The following is a 27,950-nucleotide window of genomic DNA, read 5'->3' as shown; positions in this document are numbered from 1 at the left end:
TGCTTCATGTATGATTCTGCATTCTATCTTAAATGCATGTTGCTTTTTCCTATTACTTGTGCATGGCCTACATGGAACAAACACATATGTTTCCAGGTTATTTGATACGTACAATGGTTTTAGCATTTGAAGCAAGACAGAGTGACCTTCATGAGCTATACATTATGCACAAATTAACTTCTAAAAAAATCTCATGTATGAATTTGGTGCACAAATGAATGCAAAAAGAAAAGATTGTGCTGTAATAAACATAAGCATCAAGTGAATCTTAAAGTTTACTAACATTTATTATGACCTAATAGAACACTGCAATGCAAGAGACATTTTTTCTGTAAGATTTATTGTCTCTGTATATTTTACAAATAGAAGCACATTGGAACATATTTAACTTCTAACAGGTCTGAAGCACGAAAGAGAGCACTTGATACTGGAAATGTTGATTGCTCCCATTTATCTGCAAAAAAAAAAATTACCCAAATGTAAGCTCAAAGAGTAGGACAGTCATTCAAGCAATAACTAGACAAACTAAAAAGTCACAGCCCAATCTACTGTTCAACTATCCTGCTATACTTTCTACAACACAATCTAGTTTCAATCATCTCACATTACCTCTTCAGTAAAGACAAGCTTCAGTTCCTTTGTTTTGAGCAGAAAATATTTAACAGATTAGGTAAGTTTGGAAAAATAAGGAGTTTACATAGTAGAAAAATTAAGTGGTTTTGAAACCAGAACAGTATAAAACAGAAATTGTTCAGGATAATGTGATGTCATTCTTTTTAACTGCAGTGAAAGTGGTGATGCACCAGATTAAGAAATTAAGAATGGGTTAAAGTTACCCTGAACCAAGATTACATCTCATTCAGAACTCCACAAACAACTTGGTTAAAAGAACTGGTTTACAGCTGATCAATTGCCTTCATTTGCTTTTGAGATTTTATATCGATTCAGGCTGAGGCACACTTCTATTATATTCTTGACTTTCAAATACCAAAGATGGGATGGCATACATTTTCTTGCAACTGTGTCAATTGTATTAAACCAATTACGTTGAAACTTACAGAGCAGCAGCTCCAGAAATGATCTCAATGAGCTCCTTGGTGATGACAGCCTGTCTGGTACGGTTGAAGGTCAAAGTCAGTTTGTCAATCATTTCAGCTGTAGGAAACACACATCAGTTAGTACTTAATAGACAGCAGTTTTACAATTAAAAAAAATGGCCATGCACATAATCCTTACAAGCATTCTTGCTGGCACTATCCATAGCAGTCATACGAGCACTCTGCTCACTGCAGGATGACTCCCTCAGGGCCAGGTAGATGATGTTCACTAGTGCAAACTCTTGGTAGTTCCTCAGAACATCAGCATCAATGTCATCGTAGATGCCCATTGTCTCTACAATAGACAATTAAATACTTTTTTATATTATTATCTGAAATTAATTACAAGCAATATTTTTGTGCAGCAGTCTTATTTTGTGCATTCACTCTTCTACACCTTAACTTACCAGCGTTAGCAACTGTGTCTGTGGAAAACACAGGCTTCTGGTCTGTCTTGTAAGAAATAACAGACCTATGGGAAGAAAGTAAATGTTATTGTTCCCAAATGTGTACAATAAAAAGTAATTAAAACAAACAAATGTACCTGAATCGGTTGAAGATGACAGCACCCTGGTCAAATTCATACCCAGAGTTAAGCAGCTCAGTGGCAATAATGGAGGCATCCCCAAAGCTGGGAGGCTTGCGACCCACCTCCTTACAGTTAAGCATAATGTGCTTTCCATGAGTTCTGGTAAGAACAATTTTATACAAATCAAGATTATTTTTGTGTGTTTTTAAGTGTTTTAAGTATTGCAAATTTGACAATAGACAGACTGTACCTATGCAGCAGACCCCTCAGCTTGTCTCCCACATTTACCACCATGACCTCCTTGCCTGCACCACTGAGGGAGGCAATTTCACTCTTGATCAACTTGGCCACTCCAGAGTGGATTGCTCCACAAAGCCCACGATCAGAGGTCACACCAATGATAAGATGCTTGGCAGTCTTTTCCTCTGGTGCTTTGATATCAGCCTTCTCATACAGGGCTGAAAATAGGAGTAATTGTAATTAGTAATTATAATCATTCTTATATCAATATTTAAGTAACAAATGATACTCTTAAAAGATACATACCCAGAGCACCAGTTCCATACACACGAGCTGGCTTCAGCTGCCTCTCAGCACGAGCATACTTTGCAGCGGCCACCATTTTCATGGATTTTGTGATTTTCTGGATGTTCTTGATGGACTTCAACCGAATGGTGACTTGAAGAGGGGGAAAAAAAAAATAAATAAAAAATTAAGTCAACAACAATGACAGCAATGTAGAAAAATGTAATTCAGAACAATAAAAAGAGTGATTTTGGAAATGTAAGCCTTTAATTGCCTTGAGTTTAATTTATTTTAATAAAAGACATTTTGCTGTACCATCATAGCCATGTTGCTCATATGAAAAAAAATACTCAAAATAGTTTATGTAATGCAAGCCTAGCTGAACTATTTAAGATACTTCAAAACAAAATTGTACATTTTATGGTTTAACAAAGTAATAATACCATTTCAAAAACAACTTTACTTGAAATAATCCTAGGTTTCTTTTCACAATATTGCTTTAATATAATGGCATAATTATAGTGACCCATACATCAAGAAAATAATCACAGTACCCAGTGATTACATGCTCACGTCTTTAGATTTCAATTTCCCTGTCATTTTCCCTGTTGTGCAGAATGCCTATCTTCTATGCCCACAAGAAGAGGAAAGTACTTACTGTCCTTCAGGGTAGCCATGTTCCTGACCTGCCCACTGTCGAAATAAACAAACACAATACACAGCATTGTAGTAATGTTAAATCACTTTGTGAAGTGCACAAGTTACTTGAACCTTTTTCATTGCTTTAGTTAGAGTAGGCCAGTATAAATTGCGCCTTGAATTAACAAGATCAGTTAGCACGTTCATTCTGTAAATTTGTTCTGTTTAACATTTTGCCTGTCCCCGAGGACAAAATTGTTAATCTAATGTGACCCTGCAAATGTCTACACATATGTTTTCAGGTGTGACTCTAAATGTTAGAACATCAGCTTTAAACCTCTGAACTTGGTTCAATATCGCTCTCGTTCATTAGCAGCGGCCTGCATGTTAGCACGTCCTTGTGTGCTTATGCACGATCTATAGGCAACACAACAATACAGTTCCTTCATCACTCGACAACTAATATATCGTTCTAAAAGGTATCAGCTTGGCCAATCAGTAAAATGTTTGATTATTTCCATTTACCATTGTGGGGAGAACACTAACGCGCTGGTCCTGGCGAACATGGTTACTCCAATGAAGGTCAGACGCGCAGGAGTGCGCAAGCGCAAGAAAAGAGCAAAATGGACGAATGGTGCGTTCATGAAAAATTGTACTGTAAAGCGTTAGTAAATATAGTCTATGGTAAATACAGGTAAGTGAATAGAAACAAAAATATGATGTGATAATGATTATTAACGTATTTCTGAAATAAAAAGATTTACACTGGATGTTCAATATTTTAATATATAATACATAAAATAACAAAATCATAATCGAAAAGAGTGACACAAGTAGTACTTGAAGGCAACTGAGCCTCTCGCGAGATCCTGATACGTACACGCGGAAACGCGGATCTAGTTGTGGAAGGAAAACATTTACCGAGTGTCTTTAAAAATTAAAACGGTTTGCTGTTTGTGTCTACAGTTTTGCTGCTCTGTCCACTTATTGTCTGAATAGATTTTATTGAGTGTTAAATCGAGATGGGAAAAGCGGATTTCCTCTCTCCAAAAGCTATTAGTAATCGAATAAAAGCCAAGGGTCTACAGAAACTGAGGTGGTATTGTCAGATGTGCCAAAAACAATGCAGAGATGAGGTAAGCCACCTTTTTTGTTTACTAAATTCATATTTCGTTATATGTTTTCTTTCTGTAACTGAGATTTCAAATTTATGTATGTATTTATTATATATTTATTGTTGTTTGTTTGTTTAGAACGGCTTCAAATGCCATTGTATGTCTGAGTCACATCAGAGGCAGCTGCTTTTGGCCTCAGAAAATCCTTCCAAGTTTATGGACTACTTTTCAAAGTAAGCTCAGAATCTGACTAACAACTAATTTAAGTAATGTAACTCTAGTGGAAATAAGATTAACCTTTATTTTATTTTTTCAGTGAATTCAAACATGATTTTCTTGAGTTGCTTAGAAGACGTTTTGGTAAGTTTAAATTAAAGTTTTTGTTTGTTTTTTATTTTACTTTTTTTTTGGTCATTTTTGATCCTGTAAGTCGCTAATGTTATTTCTTGTAGGAACCAAACGTGTGCATAACAACATTGTGTATAATGAGTACATCAGTCATCGAGAGCACATCCACATGAACTCTACTCGATGGGAAACTCTAACAGATTTCACCAAATGGTTGGGAAGAGAAGGTCGGAAACATTTAATAAATTGTATATAATCTGTATGTTGTTTTATCATTAAAAATACATATTTTATTAGAGCATAGTAATAAACTGCTTTTGGCTGTTTCTAGGGTTGTGTAAGGTGGATGAAACTCCTAAAGGCTGGTATATTCAATATATCGACCGTGACCCAGAGACTATTCGGCGGCAAGAGGAACTGGCTAGGAAGAAAAAGCATGACTTGGATGATGAAGAGCGCAGTGCACGTTTTATAGAAGAGCAGGTCCGAAGAGGTCGTGATGGTAAAGAGGAGGATGTGAGTAAAACTCCCGCCAGCAAATGTCAGCACCAAAACACTTCAATTAATATGAATTAAAATTTGTTTTAATTTTACCTTTTAAGTGTATAATGTTTATATTTTTAGGATACACCAGCTTACACTGAGCTGAAAAGAGAGAATGAAGAAGAGAAAGGTTTGTTTTTGTGCTTAACTAATTTTTTTCATTATTATAATTATTATCATTATTATTGATTAATAATGATAAAGAAAAATCTATTAATATTAATTTTATTTATTTTTAATCTTAACTAATCATATTCTTGGCTTTGTACAGTGGCATTTAACCTTGGAGCCACTTCATCTGTGGCTGGACCATCAAAGTCAAGGTAAACAATCCTTTTAGGTATTTAAATATATTTACTTTGTTACACATTTCTACCTACATGTTATTACTTTTGTTAAATATTACTAAATTTTGCTTTAGTTCTTTACTGGGTGAAAGTGCACTGAAAGCAACAGCAGCATCAACCAAAAGAAAAGACATGTCCTGCAGTTCAAGCTCCAAAGAAGGCAAAAGGAAAAAATCTGCTCTTGAAGAGATCAAAGAGGTAGAGTCTTATATCCAGCTATCTCTGCAAAAGAATATATTATTGAAACTGAATTACATTTTTACATTTTTTTAAGATGGAAGAGCGGAGGAGGCAGAAACAGGAACCAGTAAAAACTGATTACTGGTTACAACCTAACATCATTGTCAAAGTCGTTACTAAAAGACTGGGAGACAGGTACCATAAGAAAAAGGCTGTTGTGGTGGTAAGAAAATCTCACATTTTATTTATTTAAGGAAAAAACTGTGTGTGCTGCTAATAATCATATTTCCCCCACAGGAAGTGAACGATAAATATACAGCTGTGGTAAAGATGGTCGACTCAGGAGACAAACTGAAACTGGACCAAAATCATGTCGAGACAGTCATACCTGCACCAGGTAATTTCACGTTTCAACGAGAAATCAATAGCTTTTAGATTGAAATACCAGTAATTGAGTTTTATTAAGTTGTTTAAATACTTTATTATTGTAATTCTACAGGCAAAAGGGTATTGATTTTGAATGGTAAATACAGAGAAACGGAAGCAATTTTAGAAGGGATAGATGAGAAAAACTTCAGTGCTACGCTAACACTTGACTCGGTAAGTCACTGTGCCTGTGCCTTTACTGAAAAGAAATCACTGCATTTGTCAAATTATGTATGCAATATGTAGTGCAATTATGGCTATAGTATCATGAAAAGGCATCGTAACATTGTCTTTGTTCCTTCTAGGGTCCACAGAAGGGGCGGACAGTGGATAACATTGCTTATGAGGATTTCTCCAAACTGGCCTGATGACTGGTACATTGGTCTTTTTGAGGCCCAGAAAGTGTAGGAGTCACTCTACTGTGTCAGAGTTACAACCTCAAACCTTTCTTTGTATATTTTAATATCCCACAATGCTTATTTCAGATTAGAAAGTATTTAGGAAAATATTTCCTTTTTTTTTTAAATAAAGGAATTATTAAATTTTGATTTTGTCAAATTTGTCAGATGTGTCAAATTTGGTTATTTCTTCTCAATGAATCCTTTTCAGTGAAGTATCAGGTATTATTTTCATTCTCTTTAGTATTTTATTCATTACATAAGCCATGAGGAGTAATAAAAAAAAACATGTGAGACCACCTAATTCATCTGGAGAAAACTGCTCAGATCTGGGACAATGTAATCAGAGTAGTGACCATCAATAAATCCTTTCCCGCTATTGTGCACAAACCAGCAGTAGACATTTGACCCATGTTTCTTTTCAGTCCTGTAGTCCTTCTGCCAGCCCCTGGTTCACACAACATGCTTATTTATTGTAATGTCAAGAGATTATTTATAGTTGTGTTAATTATTTGGTGATTACCTAGTAACCTGAAGTTGACTGCCTTTCACTTCCATTGTAGCCTCCTTCTTTAGAGGGTCCACTCCTTCACGGACATCATACACGTTAACATCAGGTTCTCTAGAAAACTGCCCTGTAATAAAAAAGTTTAACTCAGTTTGAGAAATGCCTATATGCCCTGGCCATTTTACTACATAGACCTTAGTGGTATTGTCAAATTTTATTTGGTTTATCTCTTTGTGCTTCAGTTACTTAGGTGTGCAGTTTGACAAATTCAATACAACTACTTTTATTAATTGCTCCTAGCATCATGCTCTCTGCATTCTTCACCATCATCACATTTCACCTATGGTTACCGTTCGTAACCATTTGGGTGCCCCAAGTGCAAATGATTTGTGATGCTCCACCACACTACCCACCCAAAAAAAAGTGGGAACAGGGGTTGTGGCCCCGCAAGAACTTGGTGCCCTAAGCCTTACGGATCAACTGCTCTGTTTACACTACCCTGCATTGTTGTTGTCTGGTCGAGCAAACAAAATGTGGTTTATGATATTACCTATCAGACCATGGACGAGTGGAGAATACTGGTTGGTTGTAGGAATATAGATGCCAAGGAAGTCAACATTAACTGGGTGTTTTTTCCAAATCCGATGAAGCAGCACGGTAACTTGAAAATTACCATTTGTAATTGTAACATTTGACTTCTTCAGAATGTGAATCCTCACACTAAAACAAAAGAAATTAAGAAATGCAAATAAAGGATATAGCCTAATCTGTACCAAGAAAATTATAAACATACCCATCCTGAGTGATATCTGTTGTGGCTTCCCAGGAAAAGACATGGCTGTGTCTTTCATCTGAAACTGTGATGTTCTCAGTGCTGGCAGTGACACTGAGCCCCTCTGGCTGGAAATACACGGAGATAGTCCCAAAATAAGTGTTGAGTTTGTTCTTGTGCAACTTCTTTGAGCCAATGAGTTGACCATTTACAACAACCCCTTCAGAAAACATACACAACCAGTAAAACGTTAACCCATTACAGATAATTCATAGAACATTTGTACAATTGTTAGGTGTACTGTATACCTGTACTACTGTCAGACAGTAGATTGAGAATATGGCCTGGTTTAGAATCAATATTGAAGCATACATCCATATTTTGTCTTGGCAGGTGGATTATGAAGTGGGGATCATTATCCACTAAGAGGAACAACACAGCAGCATTAGTTTTCTTTTTTTCTTTGTTTTTTTTTTTCCTTTTACATTGCAGAGATGGTCTTGTGTGTTTACCTAAGTTGACTGTTTGGGGCAAGGCCCACTCTTCTGAACCTTTAGCGTCACTGGGAGGTGCAGGGGTAGGAAAGAGCACCCAGGGGGGATGCTCATAAACCACTGATACTGGGCTCACACCTACACCTACAAAACAATAAAAAAAATGATGATGAATGCAGTTGGCATTGGTTTAGGGCACTAAAATACTGCCTTGTAACCTGAGCAGCATCCATGTTTGGCATCTTTTGGGGAATCAGCCAGCAGACGCTCACTTTCATCTTCATTTTCCACCAGTAAAGCAGTAAGTGGAGTGACAAACTGATGCTCTACTGCCAGAGACAAGATCTTTTGAGTAATCTTTCGCTTTTTTAATGCTGTTGTAGCCATAGCCCTGTGGAAAAGACACAATGTGGCCACAAACAATGAAGAATCAAATGGGACCACATGTAAATTATATTCAAAGCCTCCATTACCGTTCAGCAAGCAGCTGTTTGATGGTAATGTAAGCCCACAACTGTCGGGCAAAACCTGGAAACGAGTGGTGCAGGTTAGCCAGCCGCTCATCCAGCTCAGTGGTGTCTGTTTCTGTCTCCAGAGTGAGATCCAGATCAGCCTGATTGTAAACATATTGGATTATAAATTAATTTTTATATATATAGTTTTTACTGTAAAGAAAGCTTTGTTTTACCTTTTTGTATGCATTATTATTGATCAGTATATGTTGCATCCAACATCTGTTGGATTTATATAGTGCCATAACACACACACACAAACACACACTGCACTTGCATCCTTGTGGACATCAGTATTAGTGCCAACACATTCACTTGTATATAGACAGCAGTGCGCAGTGACATGTATATGATTTACTTACACCAGATGCAGTGGTATAGCTGGTCAGTATGTTTGTATCTGAGGGGAGCACTTTTCCAGCCACAACCAGCTCTGAGCCACTGAAGAATTTATCAAACTTATTCTGGGTGACATCAGACACTGAATCATCTGGAAACTGAACTGTAATCCTCCTCAGAAGCGGAGCAGACACTTGGCTGTAAAATGCCTTGTGTGGAGAAAACAAAATGTATATGCAGTCAACACCTTTCTAAGAAAATCCTTCGTTTGGAGGAAGTCTGTACCCGTAGTTGGTCAGCAGCGTTGTGATTTGCATAGATTCTCTGTGCCATTCCTCGGTTTTCCATAGCTATCCGCTCCAGAAAGTCATAGTCCACATCAAACCCAATGCCCAAAGAGAAGAGTGAAAATTCTTCTCTCATCACTCGCTTCACATTCTTCTGAATAGTACTAAGTTTGGTCTCACCTGCAAAGATAACTCTTTATTATGGAAACTTTCAAATAGTGTTTCCACTGATTATTATCATAAAAAAGTACATTTATAGCTTAAGCATCTTACCGACAGTAGGATCTCCATCAGATACCAGTATTATCATAGACACAGATCGGGGATCTATGAGCCCCTGATTGGATGCTCTTATTAAAATCTGCACTGCCCTCATCAAGGCCTCATTAATGTTTGTGCCTAAACATATGTACAAAGCATGTATAAATGAAGCCACGATACTGTGGTCTAAAGTAAAGATCTGGACAAGACATTCAGATACCTCCATTAGGCTTGATGCTTTGTATGTATTTCTTGGCATCTCCAACCTGTAATCTTGAGCCTGGAACTAGATCCTCATTCCAACACCGTACATTATGGTTAAAGTCAATCACGCTAAAATGATCATCAACTGTCATGTCATCCAGAATAGCCTGCATGGCCTCAACTGTCTAAGAAACAAAATAAGGATTAAATGTATTCTACACAACAGCCACATGGTGTCAGTATTTCATCATAAACCAATGAGCAGAACTTACTTGCTTCATTTTGACCCCCCACATAGAACCACTGACATCAATCACAAAAACTATGTTTTTTGGAAGAGGAGAGAGATTTGTTGGTGCAAAGAAATGAACAAAATAGCCATCTGAGACCTGTGGAAATGTAAACTCATTAAGATTAACACTTTAGTTTGAATGTATATGGTTACTAACCTGAAGTTCTCCATTGCTGTCCCTGTTCACATCATATTTAACATTGAGAACGCCATCTATAGCACTGCCAGTGCAGTTGTTGCACTTTCTCTGCTGCTGCAGGCTGGGTTTAAATGATATGTGAGCCTAATAACAAATGTTACAAAACAGAAGTTTAAAATATGAACCTAATTTAATAAGAACAATAAAGGGTTACCTTTTCATCAGTGGTAGTAACTTTGATAAAGTCTGTAAAATGACCAGCAAGAGTGTGTGTTGCTTCTACTTTTGAAACACCCTTTGGTTCAAAAATGTAGACATCAACCTGGAGAGTGGAGAGTGTTGGTCAGGTATGTGCACACTCACTTTTACATCAACATGACAGCACAAAAAGATGATCATTCTACCTGAAAGTGTGGCACCAGTCTGCCTGGCTGCAAGTGCAGCTGGTGTTCGTAAATGCCCATTTTGCGTTGCATCAGTTCTTGATAGTTAAGCTCAAACTCAATGTTACTTCCAGGTGGCACATGAACTTCTGTTTGAAAGGTTTCCATATCCTGCGAGTTTGCCCTAAGAACAACATTTTATTTTAAACCCAGCTCAGTTTGACAAAATTATATATATATATATATATATATATATATATATATATATATATATATATATATATATATATATATATATATATATATATATACGTGTGTGTGTGTGTGTGTATATACCTCACAATGCTTGCTGCTTTGCCTCTAGATTTGGCACGATTGTACAGATTTCGTGCCACTGCCTTTTCTTTAACAGAGCCCTTAAAAACAATTCCATTCACATTCCTGCAGTAAGAAGAATATGTCAGTTATGTGTCAAACTCAGGGAGACTGTTAAGTGCCTGGGGACCCACATGGTAAAGTTAGAGATGAAAGCTTTCTTGGGGATCTGAACGTTGAAGCCGATGCTCTGGGCTCGGGCCCCAGAGTTGACCACATGGCTTCTGACAGTGGTGTGAGCAAAACGTGACGTAACATGGCTCTCTATTCTGTAACTTTTGATGGTGATGTCATCACCACTGACAATCTATGGAAAGATGAAATCTTAAGAAATGTTAAGTTTTATGAATGCATGAATTTGACCAAAAAAAATTTTTAGAGAGAAAATATAAAAGAAAAGTTAAAGTCAATAACCTGACAGTCATGACAATTTTGACAAACAGACAAACATTGATTTCTAGATAAGCATAAACTCTGCCACAGTGGAAGGGGCCACACCTCAAAGTCTTTCTCCTCTTCACTAGTCAAAATGGCTCTCTGAAACACAAATTTATACATGAAAATGGTTTAAAGTTCTTGTTCTAGTACTCTAAAGACTTACAAAGTTCACAATAGAACATTATTACTACACAATATATTTCTTGACAGTGATATGAACCACGACTATTTTCAAAAACAAAAAAGAAATTCTCTGTGTATGAAATCATAAACATTTGGAATGTCTTACCTTGTGCCTCTCGTGTTGTTCTAAATCTGATAACTGAAACAGAAATAAAATTGTAATTTTTGCCACCACAGAATTGACAGGTTATTGGCATTTCAGAAGGGGGCTATCACTATAGCATAGACTCATTTAAAAAAAAACCAACACACACAGTTTGTGTTAACACTCACCATATCTTCCTCCCATTCTCCATCTATAACAAACTCAAATCCATGATTGTGTTGAAGAAACAGGAGCCCAAAGATCAGCAGGGATGGTAGAAGCTTCATGTTGCTGTTAACACAGTCTTACTGTAGAAGTCCAGTGGAAGTCTGACTAGAGGTTAAAATACACCGTGTTGATTGACTCTCGGCCCAGTCAATATTTGTGGTGTTTCATGCAGCCCACAAAAAAGCAGGAAACTTTGAAACTTTGAACCTGTAGCATAGACAGGGTAAATAGGACAGTTAGGGTCATCATGACGCCATAGGAAGTCATCATAGCACAGGACATTTAACCATACTATATAATACACTGATTTGTATTGTTTTTAGCTATATTTAGGCTATTTGTTGTTTAATGTTAATATTATACATTTTCATATTATCTTATTATTTTCACTTCACTTTCGTATCAAGATGTGGGAGTTTTGGTTTTGGCCACTAGGGGGTAAACATGACAATTGAATGTTGGACTAGACCTTAGTACAGGCATGTCCAAACTATGGCCCGGGGGCCAAATACTGCCCTCAGACAAATTTTTCTTGGCCCTCAGGCTTCCAGGTGAATTGGCCCAAATTACCTTGCATCAATTAAAAAATATTTTTTTTACTGCAACTTTTTTTTTAAAATCTACCTTGATAAAGCCAATATTTAATATTTAGGATCTTTTATTTTATATTTTAACAATCTTAGCATGATTAAAGACTGATGGCTCATTCTAACGTGTTAAACATGCACACATTTCAATTATTCCCTGTATTGAGCATCAGTCTGCTGATCTCAATCAGCCCTCTGCTTCGTCTGTGTTTAGATATGTGGCCCTTGATGAAAAAAGGTTGGACACCCCTGCCTTAGTGCAACAGAGTAAGAACAAATATTCTTTTACTCTTTAACTCATTTGATCTAGCATACCTTTTGTTACAATTATAGCCTTATGGCCCATATTTAAATATAAATATAAATATATTTTTAATTTTTAATCTTAATTACTGACCGCTGTTTTGTTCTTTGTTTTTTTTGTTTGTTTATATATATATATATATATATATATATATATATATATATATATATATATATATATATATATATATATATATATATATATATATATATATATATATCCACGTCTGTTCTTTTTCCATAATGGACTTCTATCTTATCGTTTTTATGTATTATTTCTTTTCAGCAACAGCAGCCTGGTTATCAGAGGAAAACCGCATCCCTCTTTGGTGGGTGGGCGTTAGTCTCTGCTGCTCTGTTGTAAGACTCTTTGGTCACTCTGGCCTCAAGAACAGTTGGACGTACAAGGCTTGCCATGTCACTTTTAGCTTCTTAATTTTAGAGGGTAGGGTCTCTAAAATGTTGCGTATCACTTTAATAGGCTTTTGTTTTCTGATGGCTGCCGGGGACAACATTCAGTTTGATGAAGATGCGGATTTATCTGACTTTGACTTGGGAATTGTAAGAAAAAATATCTGTGCGTGTATGTGTGTGTGTAAATATATATACTTACTTTTTGTGTTTCCAGGCTCCACGTAGAGTCCCAAGACAAGTCAAGACCATTTTAACAAAGGTAAGCTATTTAATATTTTTTGTATTATTTTTATTAGAACAACATCCTCATTTGTTTGTAGGTTGTGTTTAATACTTTTAATACTTCTCTCTTTTCAGAGAGTAAAAACTACAAAAATGCATGACCTAGTTATTTTATGTATTTTTTTGAACTTTAAAGTAGGGAGTATTGGGTGTGTTGCAAACGAGTCCGCCAAGTGCGCGTAGATGTGCCAGAGTATCTGTAATGTACTGGATATTATCCCTGAATACTGGGAATAGCATTGCTTTTATTTACAGCTTGTTACCAATAGAGAGCACATTCTGAGCAATGTAAATCTATTTGTAAAATGATAGGGCAGGTTATAAAATCTTACTTTGATGTGCATGTGTACGCCTCTTTTTCAGGAGACCAAACCTCACATCCAAGAGCTCTCCATAAAGACCACCATCATCTCACGCTATGCCTTCACTGCGGTGCACTGTGCCCTGCTGAACCGTCATTCTGCGGCCGCAGAGGGGTCTTTCAGTATGCCATTCCCGCAGACGCATACATCTCCAACTTCACCATGTACGCGCTTTTTACTCTCACGTGACCAGCAACAACACGCACGCAATATCGTTTTATTGTAATTAGACATTATTCATCATAGGTTTATACAAGCTATATTGATTTATTTGTAGGCCGGTATAGCCTGTATCTTACCAACTCTAGAGCATATGTAGCGCTCCTTTGGAAAGTTTAGTTGCGATGGTTATGTCATTAAAAAGTACTTCTTACCACAGACGTTTAAAAAGACAAATTCACCTATTCAGTTACCCATTTAAACCACTATAATAGACGGTCCCTGCGTATGAGCACCCATCTAATCCCCCACCTCTGACCTATGAACCAGGATCGTAGGAGGTCGCGTTTACCAGAGTGAGATTACACCGAAGGAGAAGAGGGTCAAACAGGAAAATGTCAAAACAAGAGGCCAGGACTCAGGTGACGCAAGGTATGGTAAACGTGACTGTGTATACTTGTCTGTATTTGTGTGCATGTGCATGTGTGTGTCTTTGTGTGCATGTGGACGCCCACCTCCTCACTGGCGCCTTGTCTTTATTACATACTGACTGTCCAGCTCCTTCTGGTCTCTTTAATTTAGCACAGGTGATCATATCCTACCTGAAACCTTTTACCACAAGCAGTCATCTGTAGAGATCAGTGGTTTTAGGTGCATGGGAATGAAGCCAATCTAGGTTCCAGAGACAAGAGCCATCATATGACTCCCTGACTTCTGGAAGAAGTGACATCATTGATAAAAAGGGATTTTGTGAGTCTGCAGCTGATTTAAATAGCAGAGTAAGTGAATTATATAAGATGTGAAAGGAAACTTTTAGCTAAGACTTGTTTGTTGAGCAGGTCAGGTTTATTTTCAATTACATGCCTTGGATTTATATAATACCTTTAAAGAGACTCAAATCATGCTTGGTGGTGCTAAACTATTTCTGTAGCCACAGCTGCTATGGGGTAGACTGATTGAAGCAAAGCTGCTAAACTGGCATGTCTATAGGCCAATATACCCTAATATTTTTGTAATTAGCAACTTTGCAAAACAGTTAGCAACTAGCAAACACAAAAATAAACATAAACAAAAATACTGTAACAATGTTTCACATTTATGCATTACACTAAAATGTTATTATTCTGTTGTTCTCCAGTGTTGAGGTAGAGGTAGAAGTATTTCGAATGGTGGTCAAGATCCCTGGTCGAAACCGTGCCATCTTCTTCCTCACATATGAGCAGCTCCTGCAAAGACGATTGGGTCGCTATGAACATGTGACCAGTATCCGGCCCCTGCAGTTGGTCAGTCGCCTCAGTTTAGACATAACCATCGTGGACCACTCTCCCATCACACATCTGGAAGTTTTGCCTCTGCGCAATGGAAAGGGCATCACATCTTCGGCCTCCTCTAATGCACCAAAAAGTTCAGGTTTAATCAGTTTGTATTGTTATTCCCCAGTCTTCTTCTATGCTGTAAACCATGTTGTCTGCACTCTCTTTTGTGGGCAAAATTCTCTATAATTTTACTTCATTCATACATTCTGCTTTGGTTTTGCAAAATCTAACCTCAGTAAAATGGTTTTAATTTCATTGTAAATGAATCTTAATAAGTAATATCCTATCATGTTAAATAAAATTTTTTCCTCCTCTCCCAGCCAAATCTGAACCCCCTATCACTACTGTTGTCAAAAACGAGAAGAATGTGTGTAGTATCACATTTAGTCCCACCATTGTGCAGCAGGCTAAAATCACCACTAGTGGGAATCTTGGAGACTTTGTCGTCCGCTATGATGTGGAAAGAGAGTTGGGAATTGGAGATATACAGGTGAGTGTTGATGTGTTATCAATAAAGTGTTTTAAAGACTTTTTCCATCTGAGAATATAGCTCACTGATTTTATGCATGGACAAAATTCCCCTGAGCTCTGCTGCACTCATACACTTGTGTCCACCCACCTGCTAGTCATTAATTCAGTCGGCTTCCTGCCACCTGCTCTGCTATTATGCCAAAATCCAGTGTTTGTCTTCGAGATACCCTTAAATCTTGACAATCACATGTTAATTCTGCAGTTGATCTCATTGCCTGTCGTGTGTGCACGTTTCCAGGTGTTGAACGGCCACTTTGTCCACTACTTTGCTCCCAAAGACCTGCCGGCTGTGCCCAAAAACGTAGTGTTTGTCATCGACACCAGTGCATCCATGCTGGGAACAAAGATTAGACAGGTACAACCATTGATTACAACAACAAAAAATATTTTTTCTCTAGTTTGGTGAATTTGATCAAGATGTGATTGTTTGAAACATATTTTCTTATTATCAGAGGACTTTGTCTGACCACAATAAATTTAAAGTGACTATCTAAGCAGAAGCCACATCAGATATTATGGGATCATTCTCACTCTCTCTGTAATATAAATCAAACCCTGTGCTTTGTGTATATAGTTCAGTAAATGTATAGAGCATGTGTTTCAAGGACATTAAATGACTTCATTCAGTAATGCAATAGTCCACTATTTTGACTCCTACACTGGAATATCCGTATCAGAGCTTTCCCCCATGCAATAGCATGAAAATCCCTTGGCCTTTCGGCCAGTCACATGTGATGTGTGCAGCTGCATGAGAGGTAGAGTCAAAAGTGAAAAACAGATTTGCTGGGACATGGAAACACAGTGCTGTTGTGAGAGTGGAAGGTCAGTTTGCATGGGGTAATGGAACGTTCCACACAACTGCCCCTTCGACCCCTGATCCCTCTCCCCACTTATCACAGACGCACAAACAAGGGATTTTTGATGTGGCTTCACAATAGAGGCCTGTATGATAGGTCAGCATGTGATCCTGATCTTTCTGTATATCGCCTATATAGACTTCTGTAATTGGTCTAGAGCCAAATTATAGCTATATTACACCCACGCACCAAATGAAGATGTCCAATTTCATAACACACAGCCTGCAACATTTTAGTTTTTTTCTTCTGCAGACCAAAGATGCTCTTTTTACCATCTTGAGCGATCTTCGTCCTGGCGATCACTTTAACTTCATAAGCTTCTCCAACAAAGTCAAAGAGTGGAAGAATCGCCTGGTGCCAGTCACTCCATTAAATGTCAGAGATGCCAAAAAATTTATTTACACGCTCGCACCCACAGGAGGTCAGCAAGTTCTATCACAAAAAAATCTCTCAAGACTATTATGTCTCAATTATACAATTATTATCATTGAATTTACTTTTTTCTATTTTTATGACTGCTTGTTTTCCAGGTACCAACATTAATAGTGCCATTGAAATCGGCTCATCTCTGCTTCGAGATTACCTCTCTACATCAGAGGCCAACCCTAACAGTGTATCTCTCATCATTTTCCTGACTGATGGACGTCCCACTGTGGGAGAGGTCCAGTCTGCAACAATACTGGGCAACACTCGCTCTGCGGTGCAAGAGAAATTTTGCATCTTTACGATTGGGATCGGGAACGATGTGGACTATAAACTTTTGGACAGAATGGCGCTGGAGAACTGTGGTATGATGAGACGAATCAGTGAAGAGGCAGATGCTAGTGTCATGCTAAAAGGGTAAGAAGCCTTTCAACATTTTTTATTGATTTTGAGTGTGGCTTTGCCTTGTCCTCATGCCCTATTTTGGAGATTGTTTCTCTGTCTGGTATCTCACTCACTTGAAATAAGAAAAAAAAAAAAGTATTTTCTTGTACAGAGCAGTGTTTCATTTATCTAAATTGATAGTTGTCATGTTCCAAAAAGTTGTGTCCCATTTTAAAATGGTGTAATCTAATCTGATTTTATCAGACTATTAGCTTTCTTAAATACCTCCTTTCTCTTGTGTGACATAAGCTTCCATCTGTCATCACGTTATAAAGGAACGAAGAGCACAAATGTGACGGTGCTGACAACAGAGGTCTTTAATCAGCTGCAGCCTGTCACAGCCTCCCTCTGTTTGGTACAGACCACCTTTCTTCTGTCCTTTCGAGACTGGCTTCTACTCTCTCTAGATCCCTCTTCCGCACTTGGACACACAAGGTGTTTGTTCAGTTGCTGGAATGTGTGTGTGTTGTAATACCTCTGTCTGAGGGGGTAGCCTCTACTGATAATAGGCCTCCTCCGGCTTAAGCAAACAGGTTGGTTAAGAGGTGAGGAGGTTTAGTGCCATACAAAAACATGGGACAGGACACAGGCTCTAGAAGCATGCATACATGCGTGTATAAGAATGTATGCACAACACCCTCAAGTGGGGTGACAAAAGTGAGGTTAGACAAGTATGCTTATAACCGGAAATAACATACCAGCAAAAATGTTAGTGACATGTCTTCCAGCAAAGACTAGGAAAATAATGGATTCATTCTTGGTTCATTTGAGGATAGGCTTTCTTGACTAATGTGTAATTATATTTTATGCACACTGTTTGAAAGTATTATATGAGTATTATATGAGTGCATAGATAGTAGGGATGCAGTGATACAGTTTTCAATACATATCTCGGTGGGTCACAATATCAGTACAATTTCAAGACATTCTAGACCTCAGAAAAACAAAAATAAATGTCTCCTGTTTTGTTTTGTGCTAATTATAAGTAAACATAACATTTCATTAAATTAATTTCATTAATTAAACTCTGTGAGTTAGGTGTTCATGGAGCATCTTTGGGTTGCTTGTGTTGCCTTGACTGTACATTGGGAAACTTGTCATTTTCTTCCCTAAAAATTCAGTTGTAAAAAGGCTGCAAGGTATAATTTTCAAGGTATGTTGTCATGCTCATATCTTTACTGCATAGCTTTTACAGGTGAAAACAAAATAGCGTTGGTTATTTAAAGAAGATAGACATTAAATCACCAACTTCAAATGATATTTATTATATAGGGTTGTTGTCTAGCTGTACCCCTTGTGTAAACCTTTCTGAATTCCTTGTTTGATTATATGTCTTACCAGGTTCTATGATGAAATAGGAACTCCTCTTCTGTCTGACATAAGAATCAACTACACCGAGGATTCAGTGCAGTATGTGACACAGCATCTCTTCACCAACTACTTCAATGGCTCAGAGATTGTTGTCGCTGGAAAGCTGACAAACAAAAGTGCAGAGTCTCTGCATGTACAGGTCACTGCCACCAACAATGACAAGAGCATCATCTTGGAGACAGATGTGCCACTGCGCCACCGTCAGGTCGAGACAGAGAAGCACGTCAAAGCAGCGATAGCAGCACTGGCAGGCATTGGCAGGCCTTCAGCATCTGTAAGCTCCTACAGATGGGATGTTGCTCTGGGAGCCATTGCGGAGGACTTTGCTGAACGTGTATGGGGATTTCTCAGTGTTAAAGATGGTCTTCGATCAAGACTGAAAAGTAGGACAAGCAAAGAAAGAGAAGAACACATCAAGCAGGCCACCAACCTGTCTCTGACATACAACTTCCTCACACCACTCACTAACCTGGTGGTGGAGAAGCCTGAGGTCCTGGCTGATGGAACCATGGCACCAGCACCCACTGTCTCCCCAGCTCCTCTGGGAGGAGATTCAGCTGCCAATAGCCTGCCAGAGAACACAGAGGAAGGACAGCCCCAGAAATCTGACCAGAGGTCTACTGGCTCTTCTCACCAGAGCAGCACAGTTGGTGAGCCCTTGCTTTTTTATATGTGGTTAACTGAAAACAGGGGCGCTTCTTGACAACTAAAGCTGTTTTATTTATTTATTTATTGCTTTTTGCTTTTTTCTATGCTTGCAGGTAAAGTTCCATCCAAGAAGCCAATCAGTATCTCAAAAACATCAGGTGTGTTGAATGTTATTTCTCTCTTGTGAAAATACAGCTACATGATAAAGTGTGATAGGGGGAATTTTTCCTTTTAGTTGAAGGTCTGTAATTTTAAGGCTTGTCGAGTAGACAAGGTGATCACACAGTCAGTGTGAACAAACAGCTCAAGGATGGCTCTGAACATGACCTGGAAAAAGGAAGAACACACAAGGTCTAATTGAAATACCTAAAGACACAAAGTGGTAGTTTACACATGGTGTACAGTGCACAGGGACCACGTTTGTGTTACAGCGACAAGAAGCACCCCATCTGAGGTAGTTAGCAAAGGCTAATGACCCTGTTATTACACCTGCTCTATCATTTCTCACCTCATCACTTCTCTTTTCAATTCTCTTGGTTCTCACAAGCCCCTGAAAATCATACAAATTAAGAATTTGGTAACAAGTAAGGACTGGTTTGTCTCAATTTTCAGATTTGCTCTAGTCTGTACTACACTTCACTTGTTTAAGGTTGTGTTTACCTGTTCACATTTTTAAATAGACATCTATTTTATTACACATATCTCTCCTTTGTGCACTCTTAGCTGATGGTGACCCCCACTTTGTGGTTGAGATTCCACTAAGCAAACTGACGGTGTGCTTTAACATTAATGGTGAGCCCGGACACATCTTGAGTCTGGTCTCGGACCACAAGAATTCTGGTATGTTTTCCTTACAAATTGAACCATACATCCTTGCACAACTAGCACTGCAAAAAGAACACAGAATTACATACTTTTATCTATAATCCTTAGTTCATGATTAAAATGAGAGCTGCATGTCTTATGTTTACCTGGTAAAATAAATAAACAGCAGCAATATCTGTGCAAAGAATGTTGAATTCTATTGTCTACTTTCAAGGTGTGACAGTAAATGGAAAGCTCCTTGGTGCTCCTGCGCCTCCAGGCAGTCACAAGCAACAGCGTACATATTTCAACACCATAACAATTGTAGTGGACCACCCCAGACGAGCTTACATCGAAGTGACTCCTAAAAAGGTGATTCTGGATGGAAAAGACCGCATGGTTTTGGCCTGTCATTCCACTGTCACAGTGACCAGTGGTGTATTGACGGTGGCCATCATTGGGAAGTCCAATGTGACTGTAACTGTGGGAGACAACATAAGCTTCATCATTCTTCTGCACCAGTACAAGAACCCAGCACCCTACCAGAAAGACCATCTGGGCTTCTACATCAGCAACAGCAAGGGACTGTCTTCTGACTGCCATGGACTATTAGGTAAAGCCAGAAATATTTAAGTTTAAAAAATCTTAATCCTTTCCAACAAGTTAAAATTATGTGCCTCATTTCTGATGCCTGCTTAACTGAATTTAATTCTCAATCGAGGAGTCACATTGTTCATTTACCTTATGAAATTGCAATCTCTGTGTGAGTCACTCCCACTGAGAGAGGAGGGTCAGATGGTGCCTTCCTCAGTGGGCAAGCCTAACAGCTCAAGCATTGGGATTTCAGGAGATAACTGGATAGAGGTAGATTCACATATATGTTTAATAAATCACCACCTGCTTCTCCAGGTCAGTTCCTGTATGAAGAAGTTGGCCTTGTTGAGTCAGGAGGAGAAATGGCGCCCTCTACAGTCCTAAAGGTGAAGGAGCGCTCTGTGCCAGTGGTGAAGAAGACCAGGAAGATCTTAAGTGGGACACAGAGTGTGGACTGTTGGTTTGCCAGGAACAATGCTGCCAAGTTAATTGATGGACAGTATGAGGACTATCTAATGTCCCACATGTTTGATACTGGGCACTCACTACACGGGACAAACAGACTTTAAGACTGCCAGAGACATTGTATCAAATTTTGATATGTGTAACACCAGTCTTTTTATGGACTACAGTTGTCAAACTTAATTTTATTTTTGTATTTCTAATGGGAATGTTATATTTTATTGTATAAAAGTATTGTTTTCCATTTTATATTGTGAATAAAAATACTAAATACTGACAATCATCCCTTCACATCATCATTATCATTAAAAACAGGCAGCAGACATTGTCTTACTATGTCTTTCTGTTATGTAGGTATCCGTATTGTGGATGTTCACACCTGGTCTCCATAGATATCCACATTGTAAGTGGCCCCCTCTTCAGCAGTGACAGCTCACACAGCAGAGCATCCAGGACCCAGACACACAGTCTGAGCAGTGCACTCTGTCATCAGCTGCAGGTCACAAAGCGTCTCGCTCCACCCACACAGGTGTGCAGCAGCCATGTCCCACTCACAGGATCTGTCATCAGGCTGCACTGCTCTGGCTACTACAGGAATCCACCAACAACTGTGCTCCATGTCTATCACCTTTATTCAGAGAGGAGATTAAAGAGATACATTCAATAAGAAGCACCATTGACATGTGGTATGCACTGTGCTGTTTTCAGAATTTAGTTAAAAAAAAAAAAAAAAAAAACATAAATAAAAAGCACATTTTAAAAAATACATTTTTAACACTAGTAATATGCAGATGGACGGTTGTAAAAAAAAAAAAAAAAATTTACAGCTATATTTAATACTTAATACCTGGTTACACCACTTCTCACTGACTTTCCATATCACAGGCAGAACCACGGAATGCAAATAATAAAAAAGTTACTAACAGATTATACAACACATGAGCTACAGCTGTGTACATAAATCCCAGTGAATAGGGAATAAATCATTTACCTGAAATGATGATGAATTGCTTAAGGCCAAGGTTTTAGTTTTACCCTCATCACAGTCACAAACAAAGGTTACATTGTGTCAACTTGTCCTAGTCAGCCTTGACAAAATCCTTTTGATGTGCAACATTAACATACAAAATAAAGTGAACACAGCAAAAACATTTGAGTTTGTATAATTGAACCCGTAACTTGACCTCTATGCTCTGACAACCTTTAATAACCACCTGAAGCCATGATTATCTAAGCAAAGGAAACACATGCTATAATTACTGTAATTTACAGTTTAATTAAAAAGGTAAATTATGTGAATAAAATACTTGATGCTTTCAAATAAAATGCATACTTTGCTTTTTGATGTACTTTGGAATTTGATACCCTTTCTGACTAAAGCTTTGAGTAAAGACCACATTCACCCTGCAGGTGCTGTGCTGGGTAATAATATTTAGCCACATACTTTCAGTAGAAGTTACTCTGAAGTCAGCTTGCACATATATTATAATACCATACATTGGATGCTTTTATACATGTATTAACATAATTTTGCTCATTATAAATCATAAAATGCAACTAAGGTTGCAGTTACAAACAACCCTATTGGAAGTCTAATATAGTATTCACACTTTTGGTGAGAGGTTTTGTGCACATGTGGATACTGGATGAATCAATTGAAGGGATACAGATTTAAACAGTGACCCAGCTGGGTCTCACTGGTCCTCCTGAATATTGCACTTGAGGAACAGATTCATTTTCATCCTCTTCACCTTCTGAAGCCTCTTCTGTGTCTGTCTCTTCTGTTAGGAGAACCTAGGACAGGAGGAAAGGTTTATACATTCACATATATGTTGTGACTGCACAAATGTACACTATTCTGAAAATGAATGTATTAAAATGAGTTCTGTTCTCTTAAAACAGATAGGAGTCCCCTAAAACTTTAGCAATGTAAGCCTAGAGTAAAACTATTTACTGTGGAACCACCACCCCACCCGTTACAGAGGCATGGGCCTCTGTACTTGTCATGCACCACTCTTCACACTTTCCATAACATCACTGTGTGGAAACATCCCAAATGTCATTTTTATTCAGTGGGTGAATGCTTGATTTATGGCCATCTGAGAGACTGGGAATTCAGTCATTAATTTCACAAACCAAATTGTGAGAACAGACACTTACACTTAACCTAACCCTAATCCCAAGTAAATAAATGGTCAATACATATGTTTGTTGTTGTTGCTGTTGTTGTAAGCAGCATGTAAATGCTATGTAAATTGAGTTCTTTACATGCATGATTTATATTACTGTATATATTTTATTATAAGGATAACTAATGTGTGTACAATCCCTCAGTCATCCAGCTAGAATCCATGGCAAAAGAAATTCAATTTGTCAACTGGACAAAAGTTTCAGTTCAGCTGCGAAACATATTCAACCAAAATAAACTTTTGTCGAGTTGACAAATTTAATTTCTTCTTTTGCCAAGGATAACTAATGTAATTTCCAAGTGTGATATGCTCAAGACATTGATTAGATATGATCTAATTTAATTAGGTTTGAAACGGTGTACTTCAATAGATTTTCTTACAGGACAATTTCAAATGCTCACCTGTGTTTCATCTGGATTTAGCAGAGAATCTGCTTTCTTCACAGAGCTGTCACATGTGTCATCCAAACTCTTCATCGTCTTAAACTTCCTCATCATCAGACTATCCACCACCCAGAACATGATTGCCTACACAGAAAAGGCATTGGATAATATTAAAACTGATTGGATACTCTTTGGGATCAATAATATCTAAACCTTAAATAACACCCACATTGACAATGAATGGCACAATGAGCATGACCAGCACAAGCTCCAGTTGAGGGTTAGCAATGTAGTCCAAAAGCACTTCTTGCAACTACAACAGATAAACAGATTTAAACAACTGCAATATACATTCAATGTATTTACTATATATGTCTATTACTCTACAATTTATATCTTAGTAGTTGAACATGCTACAACCTCCTCAGTCAATTGGAAAGAATAATAGACTATATTCTTTTCTGATTTTGAATATCTTTGATTTGTATGCAACACTATTAAGAAAATGTTTACTGCTTACTTCAGACCATCCAGGGATGAGTAGCACCAGACTGACCACTCCTTTTTCCAGCACCATAATAAGCAAATAAATGCCACACTGACCAAGCCATGCAGCGGCTTGTGGAGGGTCACCTAAAATGTGAATAGGAGGAATATCACTGAGCATATCTAATGATAACACAAAAAACATGAGAAAAAACTCTGGGCAACACCAGTGAGCTGTAGAAAGAATCCTCCTGTCTGTTGTGAGCTGATCTATAGTGCCATCTATTGGCAACATAGGAAAATGCATCCCAAAATCTAAAATTAAATCAGTTGCATTCGGATTATAGATTAGAGATTTTACTTACCATATTCACCAAGTGTTAGGAGTGTCCACTGTTTGTATTCCACAAATTTCGAAACTAATTTCAGAGCCAACCAGATGACTAGCATCCCGAGTGTAGCATCCAAAAGAAAGTTCATCAGATACCTTTTGAACAAACAAGAAATAGCCATCATTCTGTGATTTGGGGTTATATTACATAATCAAAATATACATTTTTTTTTTAACTCACAGGGAACATGGATCCTCCTTAGTGAAGGTAGACAAGAAACATTAGCAAAGTGGATGAAGAGAGAGCCAATGGCCTGCTTTGATGTGTCATAAAACCTATTAAGGCAACCTGATGAGCCAAAAACATCATGTAACATATTTAAAACAATTTCTGCACAGCAATATCTCACCAAATTCTCCAGGGTCGTCTTATTCCTACTGGTTCTCTGAATCGTTTTACTATAAATAGCAAAACAAAAAATCTTATTTGAAAAGGCAGGATGTGATAGTTATGATCTCCACAGTGATAGTTTTATAGAAAATCATACATTCAAATGATCCTGTTTGTTGTTGGTCTTTATTTTCCCTAAAAACAAGTGCCAAACACACACACCGCCTACTCTTTTCCATCTCACAAGATCAAAGAATGTGGCTCAACATGTGAAACAGGAATTTAATTATTATTTTTACTTTATAGGCAATTATGCAGTTCTTACAATGTGTTGTATGTGAATGGCATAGCTTGTATTTCAAATAAAGTTTGATTTGGGTAAACTTTTTGAATGTGAAGGTTTTGGGGGCATTAAACTCAAGGAAGAATCCAAGATGGCTCAGAGGAACTGAAAATATAAAGTGAAATCAAGAGTTTGCAATAGTGTATGCTTTGTTAATTTAATTTGCATTGTCTGCTTTGATATATGGGCCTATAGGAGTTGAAAATATGGGTATTGTGTTTGTGTAACCACCACTAAGCTGACCTTTGAGTCCCACAGCTAAAGTACAGTATTTTAAAACCAATCAAATATATCAATACAAAGCTTGTTGATATTGCCTGTGGATGCAAATCAATCTCATCAATGATTCTCAGAAACTTGCAGGTCACACTATCAGCTTGTGGGGTTACCCGGAGACAGGCACTGACCTAGATAGAGTTCCCAAGTTCCCAGGCTAGTTTTTATAATTGCCCATTTAAATGCATCCTGCCTGAGGGAACACAGTTAAAACATATGGATGCTAAAGCTGATAGCATGCCCCAACATTGCAATCCCTATGTCAGCTGCCTCAGAATCACAAGGTTACAAAATAATAGCTATTGTTCAAACAACGAAAGTCCACACCGTCTCTCAATAAGCATCTTATTTTGGTGTTAATATACTCACTCTCCCATGACATTCACAAAGTTTTCCTCTTTAAACAATGCAGTTTAATTTTATATGTGTGGTTTTGTTTGTTTGTTTGTTTTGTGTGTTACTGTTATTTAGGATTTATTGCTGTTTGTCGTTTAACACGTTTCATAGGTCAGCTTGATTGATGCATTGATTTATTTGCTTGTTACGTGTTAAGTTTTTAAGGATACTGAGGTAATACGTTTAGGCTTATATTAGGCTATATTATCCTCATTGATTGCTTTTTATGCCTACCCATTTTCTTTATAATGATCAAAAATGTCACTCTAATAATTCACATTAACAATTATAATATCGACAACGTTTTTAGGAGGAAATCTCGTATACTCACCCATTAGAGTGCTAAAGGCAACGACGCCAAGCAGCCCCTGTATCAACACACCGAACCTGTCTGTCAGTGCGCCATTGTCACAGCCGTGAGGACTCGCTTTGTTTATGTCCGTCATGTTTGTTACTTCAATTGGAGAAGCATCCAAAGACCTTCTCACCAAAAACATTTCACTATATACTGCGTCCATGTTGACACGACGGCAAAAAAAAAAAAAAAAAAAAAACACCAACGCAACGATGCGATGCAAGACGATTTGGCACTAAAAATACCAGACCGCAAGCTGCTCGCCTCCTGCAAAAGTTTCGGAGTTACTGGACTTGAAATGCTCCCTTCAACAAACGTGACATTCTATTCATGTAACTGGGAAGAAACAATAAACATCTCAGTGTCATCCATTTTTATGAAAACGAAAACATCAGCGTCAATTGTCCTCGATAAAAGAACATCCGGTATGACTATCAAAGTAAAGGCACATTTTTATTGTCTACTGGTGTCGATAAATGTCAAAGTAAAGGTCTTAAAGTGCTTATTTTTGTCTATTTTATCATATTTTGTTTTGCTTTTTTCCATTGTCCCTAAGCTTCCAATTCAGGTTTGGGAGACTAATGCATCAGAAATGATTAATTTGACGTTGGGTCCCCATCCGCTCCTTTCTGTGTGCCAAACTGTGGCGCGCCTTGGCACGTGCACTTGCGTCTCCTACAGTGCCCTCAAAAGTCAGCTGTCAAAAAGCAGATAATTTTTAGTTTCACTGTTGCCTTTAGTTAGTTTGTCTGTATAGGGCATCCTCTGGAATAAACAGAAAGGATTTGTAGGCGCGATTGATTTTGCGCGATTGATTTTGCAATGGAGAATTAAAATACCTTTTCAAATGCCTATTCAAAACTGGACACAAGTGGCGTAATTTTCTGTCCAAGTGTCATAGTGGGTGCTAGAAAGACAAACGGACACAAATTACAGCAAAACAATTAATTAAAGAGTTTAATCTATAGCGGATAATCATGTTCCACCTCAACAGTGTGTTTGTTAGATCTCACCAGTGGCTCACTCTCTTATTTGCTTTTAGCTTAATTGAAAATATACAGTCAGAAAAAGGAGACTCCCTTCTAAGAAACTTGTATACTACTCGCAAATGCGTGTGCGTAAAAGGTAGACATAATCCTTTTCAGTGCGCGCGCGTTTGGAAAAGCTCCTTCTTTGGCAGATTAATGAAGCGCGGCACGCGCTTGAACCATCTGTCCTGAGCGCGTCGTTAGCGTCCTTCGTCTCGTCTTCTTCACTTTTTTGCAAAAAGAAAATGGGACTACATCATTCCGGCGGCACCATCAAAATTATTTTTATAATAGCCTATATTTTAATGAGACAATTGTCACCTCTGCCCATGATATCTGAGGCCCGTTGGCGTCGTCTACGTAGATAAAACACTTTCAGATTCATCTTGAAAACATTACTGACATATCTGATAAAATCAATTTAAGCATCAAAGTCTATACGCTGGGGACGCCTTAGAACACTGGAGTTTGTCACACGAATGAATTTCACATTTGCCTTTTATCAATAAAACCTTAATTCTGACTTTCTATAGCCTATGGCTGTTTTCAATGTATACTGGGAAGATAT

At 37.9% G+C, this 27,950-nt stretch overlaps 5 protein-coding genes and 2 long non-coding RNA genes across 9 annotated transcripts; 2 read left to right on the top strand and 5 right to left on the bottom strand.

Moving 5' to 3' along the window:
• Positions 1-268: 268 nt before the first annotated feature.
• Positions 269-3,388, bottom strand: atp5f1c (ATP synthase F1 subunit gamma). 2 transcript variants are annotated; one of them, XM_020926496.2, is made up of 9 exons: positions 3,316-3,388; positions 2,810-2,844; positions 2,173-2,304; positions 1,877-2,084; positions 1,642-1,785; positions 1,505-1,569; positions 1,237-1,392; positions 1,059-1,155; positions 269-454 (listed from the first exon to the last, which is right to left on the bottom strand). In XM_020926496.2, exons 1-9 carry the CDS (start codon positions 3,354-3,356, stop codon positions 451-453), a joined length of 882 nt encoding a protein of 293 aa, XP_020782155.1. In that variant the 5' UTR covers positions 3,357-3,388; the 3' UTR covers positions 269-450. The 2 variants fall into 2 exon arrangements, with proteins under 2 accessions (XP_020782155.1, XP_020782154.1); XM_020926495.2 differs by lacking the exon at positions 269-454 and having other exon boundaries at positions 1,055-1,155.
• A 279-nt stretch (positions 3,389-3,667) lies between these two features.
• kin (Kin17 DNA and RNA binding protein) lies at positions 3,668-6,297 on the top strand. 2 transcript variants are annotated; one of them, XM_055154089.1, is made up of 12 exons: positions 3,668-3,926; positions 4,044-4,138; positions 4,222-4,265; positions 4,358-4,480; positions 4,585-4,769; positions 4,878-4,926; positions 5,068-5,119; positions 5,218-5,341; positions 5,418-5,546; positions 5,621-5,720; positions 5,823-5,923; positions 6,055-6,297. In XM_055154089.1, the coding sequence occupies exons 1-12, from the start codon at positions 3,813-3,815 to the stop codon at positions 6,115-6,117; spliced, it is 1,179 nt and encodes a 392-aa protein (XP_055010064.1). In that variant the 5' UTR covers positions 3,668-3,812; the 3' UTR covers positions 6,118-6,297. The 2 variants fall into 2 exon arrangements, with proteins under 2 accessions (XP_055010064.1, XP_055010063.1); XM_055154088.1 differs by having other exon boundaries at positions 5,823-6,297.
• A 96-nt stretch (positions 6,298-6,393) lies between these two features.
• itih2 (inter-alpha-trypsin inhibitor heavy chain 2) lies at positions 6,394-11,722 on the bottom strand. The gene is made up of 21 exons (XM_020926288.2): positions 11,608-11,722; positions 11,441-11,473; positions 11,212-11,250; positions 10,848-11,020; positions 10,675-10,779; positions 10,360-10,522; positions 10,170-10,277; positions 9,974-10,099; positions 9,797-9,913; positions 9,541-9,709; positions 9,333-9,458; positions 9,058-9,239; positions 8,796-8,981; positions 8,395-8,534; positions 8,140-8,312; positions 7,940-8,065; positions 7,736-7,849; positions 7,449-7,647; positions 7,206-7,375; positions 6,671-6,782; positions 6,394-6,595 (listed from the first exon to the last, which is right to left on the bottom strand). The coding sequence occupies exons 1-21, from the start codon at positions 11,704-11,706 to the stop codon at positions 6,448-6,450; spliced, it is 2,808 nt and encodes a 935-aa protein (XP_020781947.1). The 5' UTR covers positions 11,707-11,722; the 3' UTR covers positions 6,394-6,447.
• Positions 11,723-12,937: 1,215 nt separating this feature from the next.
• itih5 (inter-alpha-trypsin inhibitor heavy chain 5) lies at positions 12,938-21,399 on the top strand. Its single transcript, XM_055153243.1, is given in 15 exon segments — positions 12,938-13,098; positions 13,166-13,210; positions 13,597-13,708; positions 13,711-13,759; positions 14,085-14,186; positions 14,893-15,164; positions 15,391-15,560; positions 15,840-15,956; positions 16,711-16,879; positions 16,989-17,298; positions 18,667-19,346; positions 19,458-19,502; positions 20,068-20,184; positions 20,384-20,761; positions 21,058-21,399. Coding segments are annotated over 15 exon segments (2,922 nt in total). The 5' UTR covers positions 12,938-12,996; the 3' UTR covers positions 21,312-21,399.
• Positions 15,015-18,752, bottom strand: LOC129408884 (uncharacterized). Its single transcript, XR_008632130.1, has 3 exons — positions 18,664-18,752; positions 15,690-15,935; positions 15,015-15,143 (listed from the first exon to the last, which is right to left on the bottom strand). It is a non-coding gene; the product is annotated as an uncharacterized LOC129408884 (long non-coding RNA).
• Positions 18,988-21,173, bottom strand: LOC129408883 (uncharacterized). Its single transcript, XR_008632129.1, has 3 exons — positions 21,046-21,173; positions 19,166-20,629; positions 18,988-19,072 (listed from the first exon to the last, which is right to left on the bottom strand). It is a non-coding gene; the product is annotated as an uncharacterized LOC129408883 (long non-coding RNA).
• Positions 21,400-21,597: 198 nt separating the features above from the next.
• tmem110l (transmembrane protein 110, like) lies at positions 21,598-26,914 on the bottom strand. Its single transcript, XM_020926552.2, is given in 9 exon segments — positions 21,598-22,998; positions 23,795-23,920; positions 24,006-24,089; positions 24,297-24,409; positions 24,628-24,749; positions 24,835-24,874; positions 24,877-24,929; positions 25,004-25,052; positions 26,331-26,914. Coding segments are annotated over 9 exon segments (897 nt in total). The 5' UTR covers positions 26,518-26,914; the 3' UTR covers positions 21,598-22,875.
• Positions 26,915-27,950: the final 1,036 nt, after the last annotated feature.

The sequence above is a fragment of the Boleophthalmus pectinirostris genome, unplaced genomic scaffold (genome assembly GCF_026225935.1).
Source record: "Boleophthalmus pectinirostris isolate CB_2022bp ecotype Guang Dong unplaced genomic scaffold, ASM2622593v1 HiC_scaffold_18, whole genome shotgun sequence".
NCBI lineage: Eukaryota > Metazoa > Chordata > Actinopteri > Gobiiformes > Gobiidae > Boleophthalmus > Boleophthalmus pectinirostris.
Note: the sequence above shows the minus strand (reverse complement) of the source record. Positions and strands in the feature narration are given on the sequence as shown.

What these genes read in the sequence shown, in the direction of transcription:
- atp5f1c (XM_020926496.2), bottom strand. Translation starts at nt 3,356, where the DNA reads ATGTTCGCCAGGACCAGCGCGTTAGTGTTCTCCCCACAATG. An exon ending in GTATGGAACTGGTGCTCTGG is followed by an intron (nt 2,085 to 2,172) that starts GTATGTATCTTT and finishes TCCTATTTTCAG; the next exon opens with CCCTGTATGAGAAGGCTGAT. An exon ending in GTCATCTTCAACCGATTCAG is followed by an intron (nt 1,570 to 1,641) that starts GTACATTTGTTT and finishes TTCTTCCCATAG; the next exon opens with GTCTGTTATTTCTTACAAGA.
- kin (XM_055154088.1), top strand. Translation starts at nt 3,813, where the DNA reads ATGGGAAAAGCGGATTTCCTCTCTCCAAAAGCTATTAGTAATCGAATA. An exon ending in AAAAACAATGCAGAGATGAG is followed by an intron (nt 3,927 to 4,043) that starts GTAAGCCACCTT and finishes TTGTTTGTTTAG; the next exon opens with AACGGCTTCAAATGCCATTG. An exon ending in GTTGCTTAGAAGACGTTTTG is followed by an intron (nt 4,266 to 4,357) that starts GTAAGTTTAAAT and finishes TATTTCTTGTAG; the next exon opens with GAACCAAACGTGTGCATAAC.
- itih2 (XM_020926288.2), bottom strand. Translation starts at nt 11,706, where the DNA reads ATGAAGCTTCTACCATCCCTGCTGATCTTTGGGCTCCTGTTTCTTCAA. An exon ending in ACGCTGCTGACCAACTACGG is followed by an intron (nt 8,982 to 9,057) that starts GTACAGACTTCC and finishes TCTCCACACAAG; the next exon opens with GCATTTTACAGCCAAGTGTC. An exon ending in CAAACATGGATGCTGCTCAG is followed by an intron (nt 8,066 to 8,139) that starts GTTACAAGGCAG and finishes ATTGTTTTGTAG; the next exon opens with GTGTAGGTGTGAGCCCAGTA.